Consider the following 15,268-nt stretch of genomic DNA (forward strand, 5'->3'; position numbering starts at 1 on the left):
ATAGTCTCTGTTAAACCCAAGGAATATTTTCAGCAGAAAAAAACATTCAAATTTCAGAAAAAAAATGAAAACGAGAAAATTCAGTACTTGAGTTTGAGCCAGAAAAGATAAATACATACAGACACACACACAGGTATTAACTGGAAAAAAAAATATTTAAAGCTCAGTGTTTTCTCAGGTTAGACTTTTTCTGTATTTCACAATGAATCAAACACAGGAGGAACCTTTTGAAGGTTTACATACAAAAAAAAAAAATTGTTGTAATCAACGTTTTGGCCTAATCTGTGGTTCTGATCTTCTCCAGCTTTTGTGTTTACCAGCTCTTGAGCCTGTGGGGTCTGGTTTGCTCCCTTGTGTAAAGGGAATTACCTGCTTTAGGGGCTGAGCTCAAAGAAGCTGCTGAGGTGCTATTGATGGAGAAAGGCTTGGTTTTAGGAGGCCTTTCCAGGTGAGTCTGAGTTTAAATAAGCATCTAAAGTCCTGCCTTGGCCAAGCAGTGACTTCCTTGAGAGTGTAACTGCAGTTCATGAGGTGACAGGTCTGGAGCAGCTGAGAGAGCTGGAGGAATAACAATCATCACAGGTAGAGTAAAACCTCAGGGACAGAGACAAGAGCTTCAAGTTAATGAGGAAAATGTATCCAAAATCATCATTGAAACAGGAATATAAAATTTCCTGTAGTCCCACTGTAGACTGGCAACACCTTTACGATGTCTCAGCAATAGTATCTCATGAAACTTTGCTTTCTGAAAGCAAAACCAATAAAAATGACCAATTATTCTTTGAATAAGACAGCCCTACCAATAGGCAGTTTCAACACAGCAAATGCTGATTTAAAGACAAAGGTTTTCTGCAGTGCAATATAAAGGATTTATTATTACAATATTATTACAATATTACATACTAGAGAAACTGTTAAATATTATCAAAGAGCCCACCTGTATTTCAAATGTTTTTCTACTTGATTTTAACAAAACCAGACCATAATGAATTCTGTTCATCTAGCCTAGAACAGTCATAGAAATGAGTGAAGGGCAGTAAGATTATCTGTGAAGAGTTAGGTCTTCATGGTCTTCAGAGAACAGTTACCTGTTCTGCTCAAAAAAACACCCACCACTTAGGCAGACTGCTGAAGAATCCTGGAATGGTTTGGAAAGGACCTTTTAAAGGTCACCCAGTCCCAACCCCAGCCTACCATGGCAGGGACACCTTCCACTGTCCCAGGCTGTTCCAAGCCCTGTCCAACCTGGCCTTGGACACTTCCAGGGATGGGGCAGCCACAGCTTCTCTGAGCTCTCTGTCCCAGGGCCTCACCACCCTCACAGGGAAGGATTTCTTCCCAACACCCCATCCATCCCTGCCCTCTGGCAATGGAGAGCCATTCCCCTAGTCCTGTCACTCCAGGCCCGTGTCCAAAGTCTCTCTCCAGCTCTCCTGGAGCCCCTTCAGGCACTGGAAGGGGCTCTGAGGTCTTCCTGGAGGCTTCTTTCCTCCAGGCTGGACACCTCCAGTTCTCCCAGCCTGTCTCCAGAGCAGAAGGACTCAAGCCTTCAGGGCATTTTCTTGGCCTTGCACTAGGCCTTGCTGAATTTCAGGAGGTTCCCCAGATCCTAAATATGTCTAAAAAAACACTCAAGTATCAGAATAATGCAGTTTTCTGTGGTTTTTTCAGTAATTCAAACAAGGAGTGTGAAGTGACAGCATTCACTGTTCTCAGGGTGTGAGAGCTGTGTCCTTGCCTGCTGAGACTGGAAGGCAGAGGAGTGGGATTCCCTTTCCCATAAGCTTGTCCAGAGCAGAGGAGGACAGTGTCCTAAGCAGTGAATAAAGCATTTTCTCATAGTTTGCTCTCCCCTGCTGCTCTTGCTCAGTCAGGGGCTGAGGGATGAGCTGTACTTCACCTGTCTGGAACATCTCCACAGTCACTGCTCAGGGTTTTTGGAGGCCTTTGCTATTGGAAGGCTCTGCAGTGCAGATTTACTGATGGTTCCATAGGCCTGGGAGTAGCTGCCCATGGATGCCCTTGGATCACCTGCAGCTCCCACATTGGCAGTGATCTGGAACATCTTTTTACTGGGCTTCAGAAGGGGACGAACATCTTTGCTGGGACACTGAGAGTTTTTGGGATTCTGTGTGAGAAAGAAAAGTCAAGAAAAGGTAATAAGCTGGAATCAGCTTTCTGGAGTGCAAATAGGACACAGGTTTGGCTTTGGTCAGCACTATCCTCTCAGGAAACAAACACAAACTCAGGACACGTGTAGGCTGATCTTCTCCCTCTTCTGCTCTTCTTGTCACAGAAAATTGGTCAGAATTCCCTAAAGATCCTTCGAAATGCATTGGTCATGTCTACACCTGCATGTCCAGCAAGCTCCACAATCCCATCCTGGGGAATTAATGGCTTCTCTTTCTCTGAAAACACTTTGGAAGGGATTCCAAATCAGAGGGGCTGAAAGGTGGGCTACAAGTGTGCTACTGGAAACACTTGAAGGTTTCTGACAACCTGGACTTGAACACCTAGTGGAAGGTGTTCCTGACCATTGCAGAGGGGTGGAACCAGATGAGTTTTTAGGTCCCTTCCAACCCAGGCAGTCTGTGATTCAGTGAATCTGTGCTGCCTCCTTTCATACTCCTCCTTTGTCACAAGCTTCCCCTATCACCTCTGCAGCTGCCAGCAGTCACCAGGCAGCAGACAGCCAGCTCAGGAAGGAAAAAAGCAGGAGCAAGAGGTCATTAAACAACCCAGTGAGGGGGAGGACTTTTCCAAGGAAGCATGGCCAAAATCAGAAAAGAGGGAGAGCAGAGAGGACAGGACTGACACCCTCACAGCTCAGCAACAGCAACTCATTAGATCCACAGAATCATGAAATCACAGAATCACTAAGGTTGGAAAAGCCCTCTGGGCCCACTGAGTCCAGCTGCTCCCCCAGCACTGCCAAGGCTTCCACTGACCCATGTCCCCAAGAGCCATTAAATCTGTTAAATCCCTCCAGGGATGGGGACTCCATCACTGCCCTGAGGCAGTCTGTGCCAGGACTGCACAGCCCTTTGCAGGTGGATTTTTTCCAGTATCCAACCTAAAGCTCTCCTGGAACCACTTGAGGCCATTTCCTCTCATCCTGCCACTTGTTTCCTGAGCAGACCCTGACCCCCACCTGCCTGTGCCCTCCCGTCAGGGAGCTGCAGAGACTGAGAAAGTCCTCCCTGTGCCTCCTTCTCTCCACAGCTGCTGCTGCAGCTCCAGCTCTGCTCCCTTCAGCTCTGCTCCCTTCTCTGGACACACTCCAGCCCCTCAATGGGGCCCCTCCTTTCTTGTTGTGAAGAGCCCAAACTTGCCCCCAGGACTGGAGGTCCCTCAGCAGTGCCCAGCACAGGGGATGTCACTGCCCTGGGTGTCTGGCCACATGGTGGCTGCTACAAGCCAGGTGCCACTGACCTCTTGCCCACCTTGGCACATCTGGGCTCATGTTCAGCTGCTGTCATCAGCACCAGCAGGTGACCTTTTCAGCTTTCCAGCCACTCTGGCTGGAGCACTACAGGGAGTTGCTGTGACCCAGGTTACCACAGGTAAGGGCTAGAAGTTAAGCTACGCACATTGTAAAGGTTCTGCACACTTGTAGGAGAGAGCTGAGTGTTTGGCCATGGGGTTTGTCTCCCTATCTTCTCATTGCTGGAGATTCTGGACTGTTGAAGTGGTGCAGAACAGTTCCTGATCCCAGCACCAGGATTTGCATTTCCTGCAGAAGGAAAAACATGAGAGAAAGTAGGAAAATCAGAAGAACACAGAAAACATTGACTGAGGCAGGGACAGTTCCATACTCAACACTCATTCAACAGTGCTTTGTTCTTATGTCATTTCCCTCCCACGCTTCCAGCCCCTCATTTTACCATGCCAACTCCATTTATTTTACAGCACTCACGCTCTCTTCCCCACACCAACATCCCAAGGTGGGTCACACGCCAGTGTAGGAGGGTGGTACCCACTCTGCACAGTGGTGTGTGTGATGGGGTTGTATATCATCACACTCATCTGTGATCTCTGACCCAGAGTTCTGGCCAAATCCTTGCTCTGGCTGGACCCTGCTGGCTGGACCCTAGCTGTGGCTCCAGGGTGCACATGTGAAGGGTTTAGCAGAGGGGGTGCTGGCTCTTGCTGGCCTTTCCTGGTGGGTGCAGCCTCTGAGCTGAAACCTGGCAGAGGTGTGCTGGACTCAGACTGGCTCAGCTGAATGTTTTCTTTCTGCCCTTGCTCCTTTGGAAGGCTCTTTGACTTCTTTTCAAGGATCATCTGCAGAACAAAAAAGCTAGTTAGACTTAACACAGCACTACAGCAGAAAAATAAAACATCAAAACAAAGAAGAATACTTATCAATATCTGCAAGGGTAAGTATAATTTTGGAACTAGATGATCTTTAAAGTACCTTTCAACCCAAACCATTCTGTGAATCTTTCTCAGATATCATGCTTCAGAGATTTTTCTTTGCCCTGTGGGAATTTTACATGTAAAAGTCTCTCAAAGATTAGGACAGTATGGAACTGTCAAACACCCAGCTGTAACTGTGCCAGCAGGTACAGAAAGCCCAGGGGAACACAGTGACAAGACGATGACAGAATTTGTTAAGTGTGTGTAAGAATGGCTGGTTACCTGGAGGATTAGGATTTGGGAAAATGAAAGTACCTCATATAATTTATTTCTATATTCTGCCACAGACAGCTGGACATCATCACCCAAAGGAAGGATCACATCAAAATCCAAAGATGGCTCCCTGGAAGGACAGTGGAATCTGAGGGAATGAGAACACATCATGCAATTCACTGACTGGAAACAGATTATTAAAATTTAAACAGGATTGTTAAACAATCTCGTGTAAATAGGGTTGGAGAAAATAAAGAATTAGCTTTGCCATTTTTTCTGTAATGCATTTAAAGAAATTGTGTGCCAAGAGCAGGTTTGTAATGTCTTAGAAGCCATCAGGAAAGCTGGACCTTGGTGTCACTCTCACCTGCTCACGTAAGGATGCTGCAGAGCCTCCTCTGCTGTGAGCCTTTTGTCAGGGTTAAAGACCAGAAGTTTCTTCAGCAGATCCAAGGCAGGCAGCGGAGTGGAGGATGGGAAAATCTCCTCAAATGCTACTCGCTGCCTAAAAGTCAGAAAAAAATGATACACGCTCTCAGTGTCTAATTTCCACTGAAGGCAGGAGTGACAATTCCAGGATCATATCAAGGTGACACCAGGCACAAGTTCACTCACCAAGTGTGCCATAATCACTGAATCTTAGAATGGTTTGTCCAGGAAGGAACCTTAAGGCTCATCACTTCCCAGCCCCATGATCCCATAAATCTAGACCTGAGATTATAGAAACATACTTCTCTGCAATTTACAGAGAAGATAAAATTTTAAAATTTTGGTTTTGCATTTTGAAGTCCTAAATACAATTGTGAACATCTGAAGAAGAAAGTATCTTGAAAAAAATCAGTTTTAAGCGCCAAATTTTACTCATATTTTAAATAATTTTTATTTAAGGAGACAACTTAGAGCCCCTTCCAGTGCTTTAGGAAGCTCAAAGGCAGCTGGAGAGGGACTTTGGACAAGGGTGTGGAGTGACAGCACAAGTGGGAAGGGCTTCCCACAGCCAGAGGGTAGGGTTAGATGGGGTACTAGGAAGGAATTATTGCTTGTGAGGGTACTGAGGCACTGGAATGGTTTCCTGGAGAAGCTGTGGCTGCCCCATCCCTGGAAGCCCAGGGTGGATGGGACTTGAAGCAGCCTGGTCTAGTGAAAGGTGTCCCTGTCCATGTCAGGGGGTGGAATGAGATAAGCTTTGAGGTCCCTTCCCACCCAAACTGTTCTGTGGTTCCGTGACTCCAGGGTCCTACATTAGATGATCTGAGACACACAAACACCTCAGGCTTACCTGGAACTCATGTGCTTAATAACTGAGGCCTTGTACTCTGACTGCAGATCCAAAATATCTGCAAGAATAAAAACATACTGTTACTGCCAAGATGAGGATTAGCAGAGCTGCACAGTTTACAAAGGAAAGCCAATATTTGATACTAATGTAGGAAATTATCTACACAGAACCTGGTCAGAGATCTGTGGAAGAGGGATGGAATACTTAGGAAGTTTTTAAGCTGATTTTTGAATTCCTATTTATTAATCATACACTTAATAAACTTGCATTCTCACAGCAACAGATGCAGAGCACCATGATATCTGAATTTCTGACTTTCTCTAACACTAACATTCAAGATGAAGATTTTAATTCCTTTGGAAAGGTGCCAGAATGAATGAAAAACCTTCTTCCCTGACCCAGCCAGGCTGCTTTCTGCCACTGAACCACTTCTCTAGATTCCTTTCCCCACAGCAGAGTCCTACCTTCTGGGGACGGAGCAGGGATGACCCTCAGGATCTGCTCTATTTGGTTCATTGTTGATGTTCCAGGAAAAAGGGGCTTTCCAAGCAGCATCTCTCCAAGAATACAGCCAATGCTCCACATGTCCACACCCTTAGTGTAACTGCAAACAGGAACAGAACAGAGGGAGGATTAAGTCAAGCAAATATTTTCCTGCACCTGGTATTCACATCACCTACATTGATTTATTTGTTAGAAAGTGTGCTTAGTGACTTCTCAAACATCAATTTGAACTATAAATTGAATAACATTTGGGAATCATGAGACAGGCAAGCATGAAACAGAAAGGAGATTTGTCTTACTCAAAGTCTAGTCTAAGAAACCATAAAAGAAAATACATTACAGGGAAATGCTAGAACAAGGTAATATATTAAAGGTAATGCCAGAACAAGATATTATATCCTTTTCATATGACCAAGAATGAAGATACACATTGTTCTTTGGTCATAATGCACCTACAAAGTAGTTACAATTACTTAAGAATTACATTTTTAAGCAAAGTAAATGCTAAACAGTGGGTATGGGACAGTTTGCAAAACACCCACATTTAAAAGTCGGGATACTACCCCACATCTGTTTATTGACTTTTCTGGTTTTTCATATTTAATTTTTATTAAAAGTACTTAGCCCAACGAACAGGCAGCTGGTTTAACATTCGATTAGGGAATATTTCGTGAAGGTCTATCAAAAAACACTGCTTCAATTTTGAAAAGAAGATTCATGTCCTCAAGCAGATGTTGTAAAGTTGTGGGTTTAAGGGAGAAGACATAAATCTGGTGGGAGAAAGGGTGACAAGCAGATGAGCTGCTCGTGTATGTCCACTGACACTCTAAGAACACAGGAAGAACATGTATATGTTCTTAAGAGGTTTTTGTGTTGCAGAAGTTTAATTGTTTACTGAGAAAACAGACTGCTGACATGACACTGCATCTGCTGACACTGACAATGGAAAGACTGAAGACTTTTAGACATATGTGCATGTGGTGCAGTGCCAGGCTCCTCTGCCCCCCCGACTCACCGGCGGGAGGCCAGCAGGATCTCGGGAGCTCGGTACCAGCGCGTGGCCACGTACTCGGTGAGCGCGGGGCCGGGCTGGGGCTCCCCCCGCTGGCACAGCGAGCGGGCCAGCCCGAAGTCACACAGCTTCACACGGCACTGGGCATCCAGCAGCACGTTGGAAGGCTGCGAGGGACACAGCACAACTAATGAGCCTTTTACTCTCTGAATAGCAGATTATCAAGGTTCTTTTACTAGTCTCATACACTTCCTCATACTTTTCCTACGGAGACAGGCTGGGACACCTGGGGCTATGGGGAGAAAAGGCTCCAGGGGAGACCTTAGAGCCCCTTCAAGTGCCTGAAGGGATGCCAAGAGAGCTTGAGAGGGACTTTGAAAGCAGCCTGGACAGCACAGGGGGGAATGGCTCCCCACTGGCAGAGGACAGGGTTAAATGGGATATTGGGAAGGAATTCTGCCCTGTGAGAGTGGTGAGGCCCTGGCACAGGTTGCCCAGGGAAGCTGAGGCTGCCCCATCCCTGGCAGTGTCCAAAGCTGGACAGGGCTTGGAGCAACCTGGGATAGTGGAAGGTGGCCCTGTCAATGGCAGGGGGTGGGAATGGATGGGCTTTGAAGGGCCCTCCCATCCCAAATCAATCTGTGATTTTATTTAGTGTTCAACAGAAAGCTGGAGTGAAGGATACAGACCATGACTGAAATGTACCTTCTGATCCCTGTGAATAACATTCCCTGAGTGGATGAATTTAGTTGCCTTCAGGAGTTGGTAGAGAATGTAACACTTGTGGATGTCTTTCAGCAAATTCCCCTTCTTAATCACAGCATGTAAATCAGTCTCTGTAATACACCAGTAATATACTGACATCAGTAAATATCAACAGAACTGAGCATTCACTACCAAAGTGATAACAAAGATAAATCCTAAGAGAGGCTGGGTTTGACTGGCTGCTGCAGTGCTGAGTCTCACCCATGGACTCAAAGATGAGGTAGATGTCCTTGTCATTCTCTGCTGGGATAACATCGAGCAGCTTGATGATATTTGGATGTTCTCCAAATTCCTGCACAGGGAAGAGACCCAGCTGTCAAAATCATGTGTTTTATTGTGAATTGGAATTATTGTGGCATGAAAATAGATCATAGCTGTCATCAACAATCAGAACATGTCGATCTGAGGGCTGGCTCAGACACTCACAGGCTGCACTGAGGAACCGACTGCCTGGAGATCAGAGATACCTGAACACAGGTACCACAGGTACCACACTGCAGGGGGAGGCCGTCCTCACATTTCCCCATGACTGACATTTGACAGACTGACATTTCCCACAACTGACATCATAAGATCGTTAAGTTCATCCCCAGCTTTAACAGCTTTTATTTCCCACTTCTGTGCAACCAGGGACACCGTAAACACTTCATAATACTGTGACATTTTATAATGTGTAACATCCAGGAAAGCTCCCAAAACAACACATGCACCTGCAGCAACCTGTGAAAACACTCACAAGGCAGTGAGACACAGCCAGCCCATCATACACTTTGTTTTCATTCTGAGCACAGCCACAATACCCATCCAAATAATCTAAAGAAGGTTTTTACCCAAAAGGGGGTATTGTTCTAGAGATGCAGCTAAATCTGGGCAGTGTTACTTGAGTACTATTTAAGAAGGAAAATTCCACTGTCTCACACTACCTTGCCCAGGAACTGATAACAGAAAGTCACGACAAAACTTCAATCTGTACTAAAAAATAACGTTACCTGGAAAAAAAGCTTGTCAGGGCCAGTTCTATTAATCTTTGCTTAAAGAATAATAATGCTACTAACACACTTACCAAAATGACATTCTAAAATTGGCCTAAAATACACCTGAAGATCTACAACTACACTGAACAGCAAACACAAAACCTGCAAGCAATGACCAGAGCATCAGAGAATCATTCGCACCCCAGATTCTACAGCAACTTCTCCATTAGAATAATTGAGATACACAACATAAAAAAAAACCTAGTCCATCAAATGACCTTGTGATCAACATCAAGATTGAACAAAACAATTGTTATGCACAAACAAACAAATAACGACAAACATGTCGTTATGAATAACAGAGTATTTTTCATATCTTTTCCCTTCTGAGCTCTCAGTCTTGAACCTCAAGAAAGAGGTTTAAAATAGGAGGGGAAACTAAAATTCTTAAAGTCTATTGAGCATCAGAAGTTATGGAAGTATGGGCTGAGCAGCACATTAACTTCCCTCTCTCTGCCCTCCTCTGCCAAGTGACTCCTCCTCTCCTTCAGAAGAAATATCCTTTTTTCCCCTGCTCCTACTCCATCCATCCATTCCAAAAGTGCTGAACCTTCAGAGATGATCAAACTTCTAAGGTAGTTCATTTCTAAGGAACTGTTTCTATTTTTAGCTTTAAAGTTTGTAGCTTCTATTTCACGCTTCAAGAATAACTAAAAAGTTAAAAAAAAAATCTCTTTCCTACTTAAACTTGGCAGTCCTAGGAAATACCTCTTCTATGAGCCCTACCTCACTTGCATCCTTAGAAAATCACAAGTTATAACTACATTATTCCAAAATATTGATGTTTCTACATTGTAAGTCTAAGGAGTAGAGGACAGATAACTGAAATGCCACTGATAAGGTCAATTATATGAAAACAACAGTAGTCTTAAGTTATTCCCTGCAGAACTTCCCTTTTTTTGGTTAGATTATTTTAAGTGATTAAATTGCTTACTGCATGATGGAGGAAAACAATTTTGGCATGTAAATCCCTCTCCCACCCTAGTCATCCTCCAATCATGGCAGTTAAAATGTAAGAGAAAACAAAGCAGCAATAAGTGACAGAAGGTGCTGATGTGCTGTGCAGCAGACACATTGCTAAAAATGGGGAAAGAGTAAAAACAAACCCAAATGAAGAGTGTTTTGTTCAGGTGAGTTCAGCCTGAAAGGCTCTTTGCCAAGATGGTGCAGAATAGAAATTAAAGACTTATCAACACTAATCAATGACTGCTGCATTTTGGAAAACAGTGGGAAGAAAATACTTAGACATCAGAGATAATAAAAAATAAGAGAAGAGGGGGAACATGGACATTACCTGCAGGAACATAATCTCTCGAAATGTTCTCTAGAAATAAAGAAAAAAGAGTTTATTATTACCTCAAGAGAACAGCAGAACAGAGATGCAGTTCAATGACAGGGTTAAATCCACTCCTCTTTTATACATGCCATGATACACAAAGCTTGATATTTATTGCTTGTTTTTATCCCAAGATAGCTGCAGACTGTATTGCTATTTGCATAATTATCATCTTTCAGAGACAAAAGTCCTGAAAATACCTATGGAATCCCACCACGTCTCAGAACACATCAGAACAGTAATTTCTCACCTGAGCATCTGTTCTGTTCCTGAAAGCATCAAAAATCTTTTTAACAGCAACTGTTTCTCCTGTCTGGCGGTCGGTTGCCCTCCAGACGATGCCGTAGGCCTGCGGAGAAGCAGGACAGGTGAGCAGAGTGCCAGCACCTGCACACAGCCCAGGCCTGCCGTGGAACCAGAACATGCTCAGGGAGGGACTGGAGCAGGGGTGATGGGAGCCACACGGAAGACAGAGAGATCAGGCCAAGGAGACAGACTCAGGAGACACACTGAGAGGGTTGGGGTTGGGCAGCCTGGAGAAGGCTTCAGGGAGACTTTAGACAAGGGCCTGGAGGGACAACACAACTGGGAAGGGCTTTCCACTGCCAGAGAGCCGGGTTTAGATGGGATTTGGGAATAAATCCTTCTGTGTGAGGGTGGTAAGGCCCTGGAACAGGGTGCCCAGAGAAGCTGTGGTTGCCCCATTGCTGGAAGTGTCCAAGGCCAGGCTGGATGGGGCTTGCAGCAACCTGGAACAGTGTAAGGTGTCCCTGCCCATGGCAGGGGGTAGGAATGAGCAGGCTTTGAAGTCTCTTCCAACCCAGAATGTTCTGTGGTTCCAGGATTCTGTATGGAGAGCAGCCCTGAGGACTTGGAGGTGCTGGTGGAAAAAAAACCTGGCAATGAGCTAACAACGTCCACTAGCAGCCCAGACAGCCAACCATGTCCTGGGATGCACCAAAAGGAGGACATCCAGGATTCCACAAACGAGGGCATTGGGCCCAACTGGTGCGAGGCTGTGACGGGCAGGTCCTGCCTGATCTCCCTCTGTGCCAGCGTCACCTGGAAGGGCTGTAGGGATGGGATGGGATGAGATGGGATGGGACGGGAGGGGAGGGGAGGGGAGGGGATGGGATGGGATGGGAGGGGATGGGAGGGGATGGGATGGGATGGGATGGGATGGGATGGGATGGGATGGGATGGGATGGGATGGGATGGGATGGGATGGGATGGGATGGGATGGGATGGGATGGGATGGGAGGGGAGGGGATGGGATGGGACAGATAGGCCGAGGCCAGTGGTGCACAGGTCAACAGGGCCACGGTCTTGCTCTTGGGTCACAACAACCCCATGAAACATGCCAGGTTTGGGACAGAGTGGCTGGGAAGCTGTAAAGGACTGGCTGAACATGAGCCCAGGTGTGGTAGTCACATGCCCTCTGAACAGAGAGAAGCTGTGAGACAAGCAGAGAAGAAGGAAAACACAATTCTTATCTGCTTGCTGTGCCTGTGTTGTGCTAAAGTAGAATGCAATATGGAGATTGTTTACCCAAAGTGAGGATGTTTTGTTCCCTTGGCCTATCAGGGCCAAGAAGTATGTGTGTGTGGGACTGTCACGGGACAGTCACCAGAGAATCAGAGATGAGTACAGTTCTATGCAGTTGTGAGCAAGAGTGAGTGCCTGGCAGATTCAGTTTAGATACAATGTACATAGTATAGTATAATAAAGTAGTAATTCATTAGCCTTCTGATGATGGAGTCAGATGCATCATTCTCTCTCCCCTTCATCGGGGGATTTACAATACCCAGGTGTGTCCAGGTGGCAAGATGCCAATGGCATCTGGCTTGTACCAGCCATGGTGCGGATGGCAGGTCGAGAGAGATCATTCTGCCCCACATTTCTCTTTGGTGAGATTCCCAGCTGGAGCACTGCATCCAGCTTGGAGCTGCTCAGTACAAGAAGGACATGGAGCAGTTTGAGCAGCTGCAGAGAAGGGCCACGGAGATGCTCCAAGAGCTGGAGGCCCTCTGCTCTGCAGCCAGGCTGGGACACCTGGGGTGCTCCGTCTGGACAAAAGAAGGCTCCAAGGACAACTTACTGTGCTCTTTCAGAACTGAAAGGGGGGTGGTAAGAAGGATGGAGAGAGACTTTTTAGCAAAGTCTGTAGTGACAGCATCCCAGAATTGCTGAGGTTGGAAAAGCCCTCCAAACCACTGGGTCCAACCACTAACACAGCACTGTCAGGTCCAACACTAAACTTTTTTTTTCAATTAAAAGCTGTGTTGTCTGTTAAGGGAATGGGAACTTCTGCTTGAGTTTTCCCTATTCTGCATGACTGTGATACTTGCAAATGATAATTACTCAGTCTCACTTGGGGTACAGATCCAGTTTTTTCCTTTTAGGCCATAGATTTGAATCTGGACTTTCCACAGCCTAGGAGCTGCCTTACCTTTACACAAAGGGATAATATCCTGCTCAGAAATGCCCATTTACTGTTTAAATACTTCTACAAAGCAAAAGAGCAGCAATGTATGATTCTAGTGATTAAACACTCATGTAAGGACATCAAGGAGGCTTCCCAGTAACGTGTGGTTCCCAGCCATCAGGCAGTACAAACAGTTGTACAAGTACCTCAGGTAAGTGGTACATTACTACCCTGCAAGCAACTGGGAAACAGCCTTGAGTTGTGCCAGGAGAGGTTTAGGTTGGATATTGGAAAAAACTTTTCTGCAAAGGGCTGTGCAGCCCTGGCACAGACTGCCTCAGGGCAGAAGGGAGTCCCCATTCCTGGGGGGATTTAACAGCCACGTGGACGTGCACTGGGGGAGAGGGTCAGTGGTGGCCTTGGCACTACTGGGGGAGCAGCTGGACTCCACAGGCTCAGAGGGCTTTTCCACCTCAGTGACTCTGTGAACATAATGAGGGAAATACTTAAATACTGGTATCAATGCAACTAAATGATAGCAAAGAGCTGCCAGAATAGTAAAGCAGATAACTCGGGAGAGTTTAGAGGCTGTCTGAGCAGTCATATATTAGAAATTGCCACTGTCTTACGTTTAAAAATACATTTTATAGAGAAGATATGACTTGATGCAGCATGATCTGAAGTGATGGGGTCACAGTAAATGTAGAAAGATTTGGCAGGCACAAAGAGAATGTACTTTGAGACTCAGATCAATTTTACTATTTACTTTTTAGAGTCCCACCGGAGGTGGGACCCACCTGGGTCCCAGAGGGCCCTGAGCGACAGACAGAGTTCCCACGGGCGCCTGAACTCCCAAACACCCCCTCAGCTCCGCCGGGCCGCCTGGAGACCTCACGGCGCCCTGAGCTCCACACGGGGCCCCCGAGCTCTCATGGGCCCTCCGTGCTCCCACAGGCCAGCCCAACTCCCCTAGGCCAGCCCAGCTCCCCCAGGCCAGCCCCCGCTAGGCACTCACCCCCTTGCCCAGGCGCCTTTTGATCTCGTACTTGCGGCCCACGAGCGGCTCCACCTCGGGCGGGCTCATGGCGGCACCTCCCTGTTGGCTCCCGCTGCTATGGCAACGGCCTCGCGTACCGCGCATGCGCACAGCCCCGCGGGGCCCGCCAGGGGGCGCAGAGAGAGTGGGCGCTGAGGGAGGAGAAGGAGCGGGGAGAGGGGAGGGGAAGGGAGGAGAGGAGAAGGGAGAGGGGAGAAGGAGGGGGGAAAGGAGGGGAGAAGGGAGGAGAGAAGGGAGGAGAGAAGGGAGGAGAAGGGAGGAGGGGAGGAGGGGAGAAGGGAGGAGGGGAGAAGGGAGAAGGGAGAGGAGATTGGGAGGAGAGGGCAGGGAAGGAGAGCAGAGCAGAGCAGAGCCCCTTGCAAGGCTCCGGGTGAGCCGGAGGGCGGCTGGGGGCGCGGGCCTGGAGGGACGGCAAAAGGGGACTGGCTTCCCACTGCCAGAGGGCAGGGCTGGGATGTTGGGCCGGAATTGTTCCCTGTGGGGGTGGGCAGGCCCTGGAACGGGTGCCCAGAGCAGGCAGTGCCCAAGGCCAGGCTGGATGGGGCTGGGAGCAGCCCGGGACAGTGGGAAGTGTCCCTCCCGTGGCAGGTTGGTGGTGTTGCAGTGAGTTATTCTAATATTTAAATAAGAATAGCAAAATTATGTATTAGACGTAGTTATGCTAAAGATTGTAACCCAAGTAGGCCCTTGGCACAATATATGTGAACTAAAACCAGTGTTGCAAGAAATCAGTAGAGCATGGTTATCTAAAGAATGTGCAGTAGAAGAAGAAATTGTCATTTACATGATGTATGTCCCTAAGGAATGTTCTGTTAGAGATACAATGTAACCGTTAGTCAAGGAAAGCTTAGAGAATGATAAAGAATCCTGTAAGTTTGTTGGGAAGCTGGGACTCTGATTTTGGGACGCTAGTCCGCAGAGACCCCAGGGCCCTTAATAAAGCACCGCATAAAACAACTTTGTTGGTTTGTGTTTTACTCTCTTTGGATACGGGCAGCAGTGGGACTGGACGAGTTTTAAGATGCGTTCTAAGGTAAACCATTCTGAGATTAAATTATACTTTGTAGGGTTTTTTCTCCCCCAGTTTTGATCCTTCCTCCCTACCCCCACCCAATTCCAGCTTTTCTGATTCCAACTTTTCTGATGAGGCTAAAGTTTATTTAATGACACTTTTCAGTGAGAGTTAACACTTTTGTCATGTTCTCTAGAGCTCTGTTTTTTTTC

The 15,268-nt window shown here is 46.7% G+C and overlaps 1 protein-coding gene across 2 annotated transcripts; it reads right to left on the reverse strand.

Moving 5' to 3' along the window:
* Positions 1-855: 855 nt before the first annotated feature.
* On the reverse strand, positions 856-15,038 carry MAPK15 (mitogen-activated protein kinase 15). Of its 2 annotated transcripts, XM_018914871.3 has the most exons (14): positions 14,003-15,038; positions 10,813-10,911; positions 10,521-10,550; positions 8,394-8,484; positions 8,133-8,263; positions 7,431-7,594; positions 6,376-6,515; positions 5,912-5,969; positions 5,000-5,137; positions 4,675-4,780; positions 3,981-4,284; positions 3,591-3,733; positions 1,901-2,128; positions 856-1,812 (listed from the first exon to the last, which is right to left on the reverse strand). In XM_018914871.3, the coding sequence occupies exons 1-13, from the start codon at positions 14,126-14,128 to the stop codon at positions 1,922-1,924; spliced, it is 1,737 nt and encodes a 578-aa protein (XP_018770416.1). In that variant the 5' UTR covers positions 14,129-15,038; the 3' UTR covers positions 856-1,812; positions 1,901-1,921. The 2 variants fall into 2 exon arrangements, with proteins under 2 accessions (XP_018770416.1, XP_009083502.2); XM_009085254.4 differs by having other exon boundaries at positions 856-2,128.
* Between the last annotated feature and the right edge of the window lie 230 nt (positions 15,039-15,268).

The sequence above is a fragment of the Serinus canaria genome, chromosome 25, assembly GCF_022539315.1.
Source record: "Serinus canaria isolate serCan28SL12 chromosome 25, serCan2020, whole genome shotgun sequence".
NCBI classification, from domain to species: domain Eukaryota; kingdom Metazoa; phylum Chordata; class Aves; order Passeriformes; family Fringillidae; genus Serinus; species Serinus canaria.

Excerpts from the sequence above, each read along its gene's own strand:
- MAPK15 (XM_018914871.3), bottom strand. The coding sequence starts at position 14,128 with ATGCGCGGTACGCGAGGCCGTTGCCATAGCAGCGGGAGCCAACAGGGA. Across the intron at positions 8,485-10,520 it reads GAGAGATTATGTTCCTGCAG|GAATTTGGAGAACATCCAAA; the intron begins GTAATGTCCATG and ends TTCCCTGTGCAG. Across the intron at positions 2,129-3,590 it reads GTGTGCAGAACCTTTACAAT|AATCCCAAAAACTCTCAGTG; the intron begins GTGCGTAGCTTA and ends TTTCTCACACAG.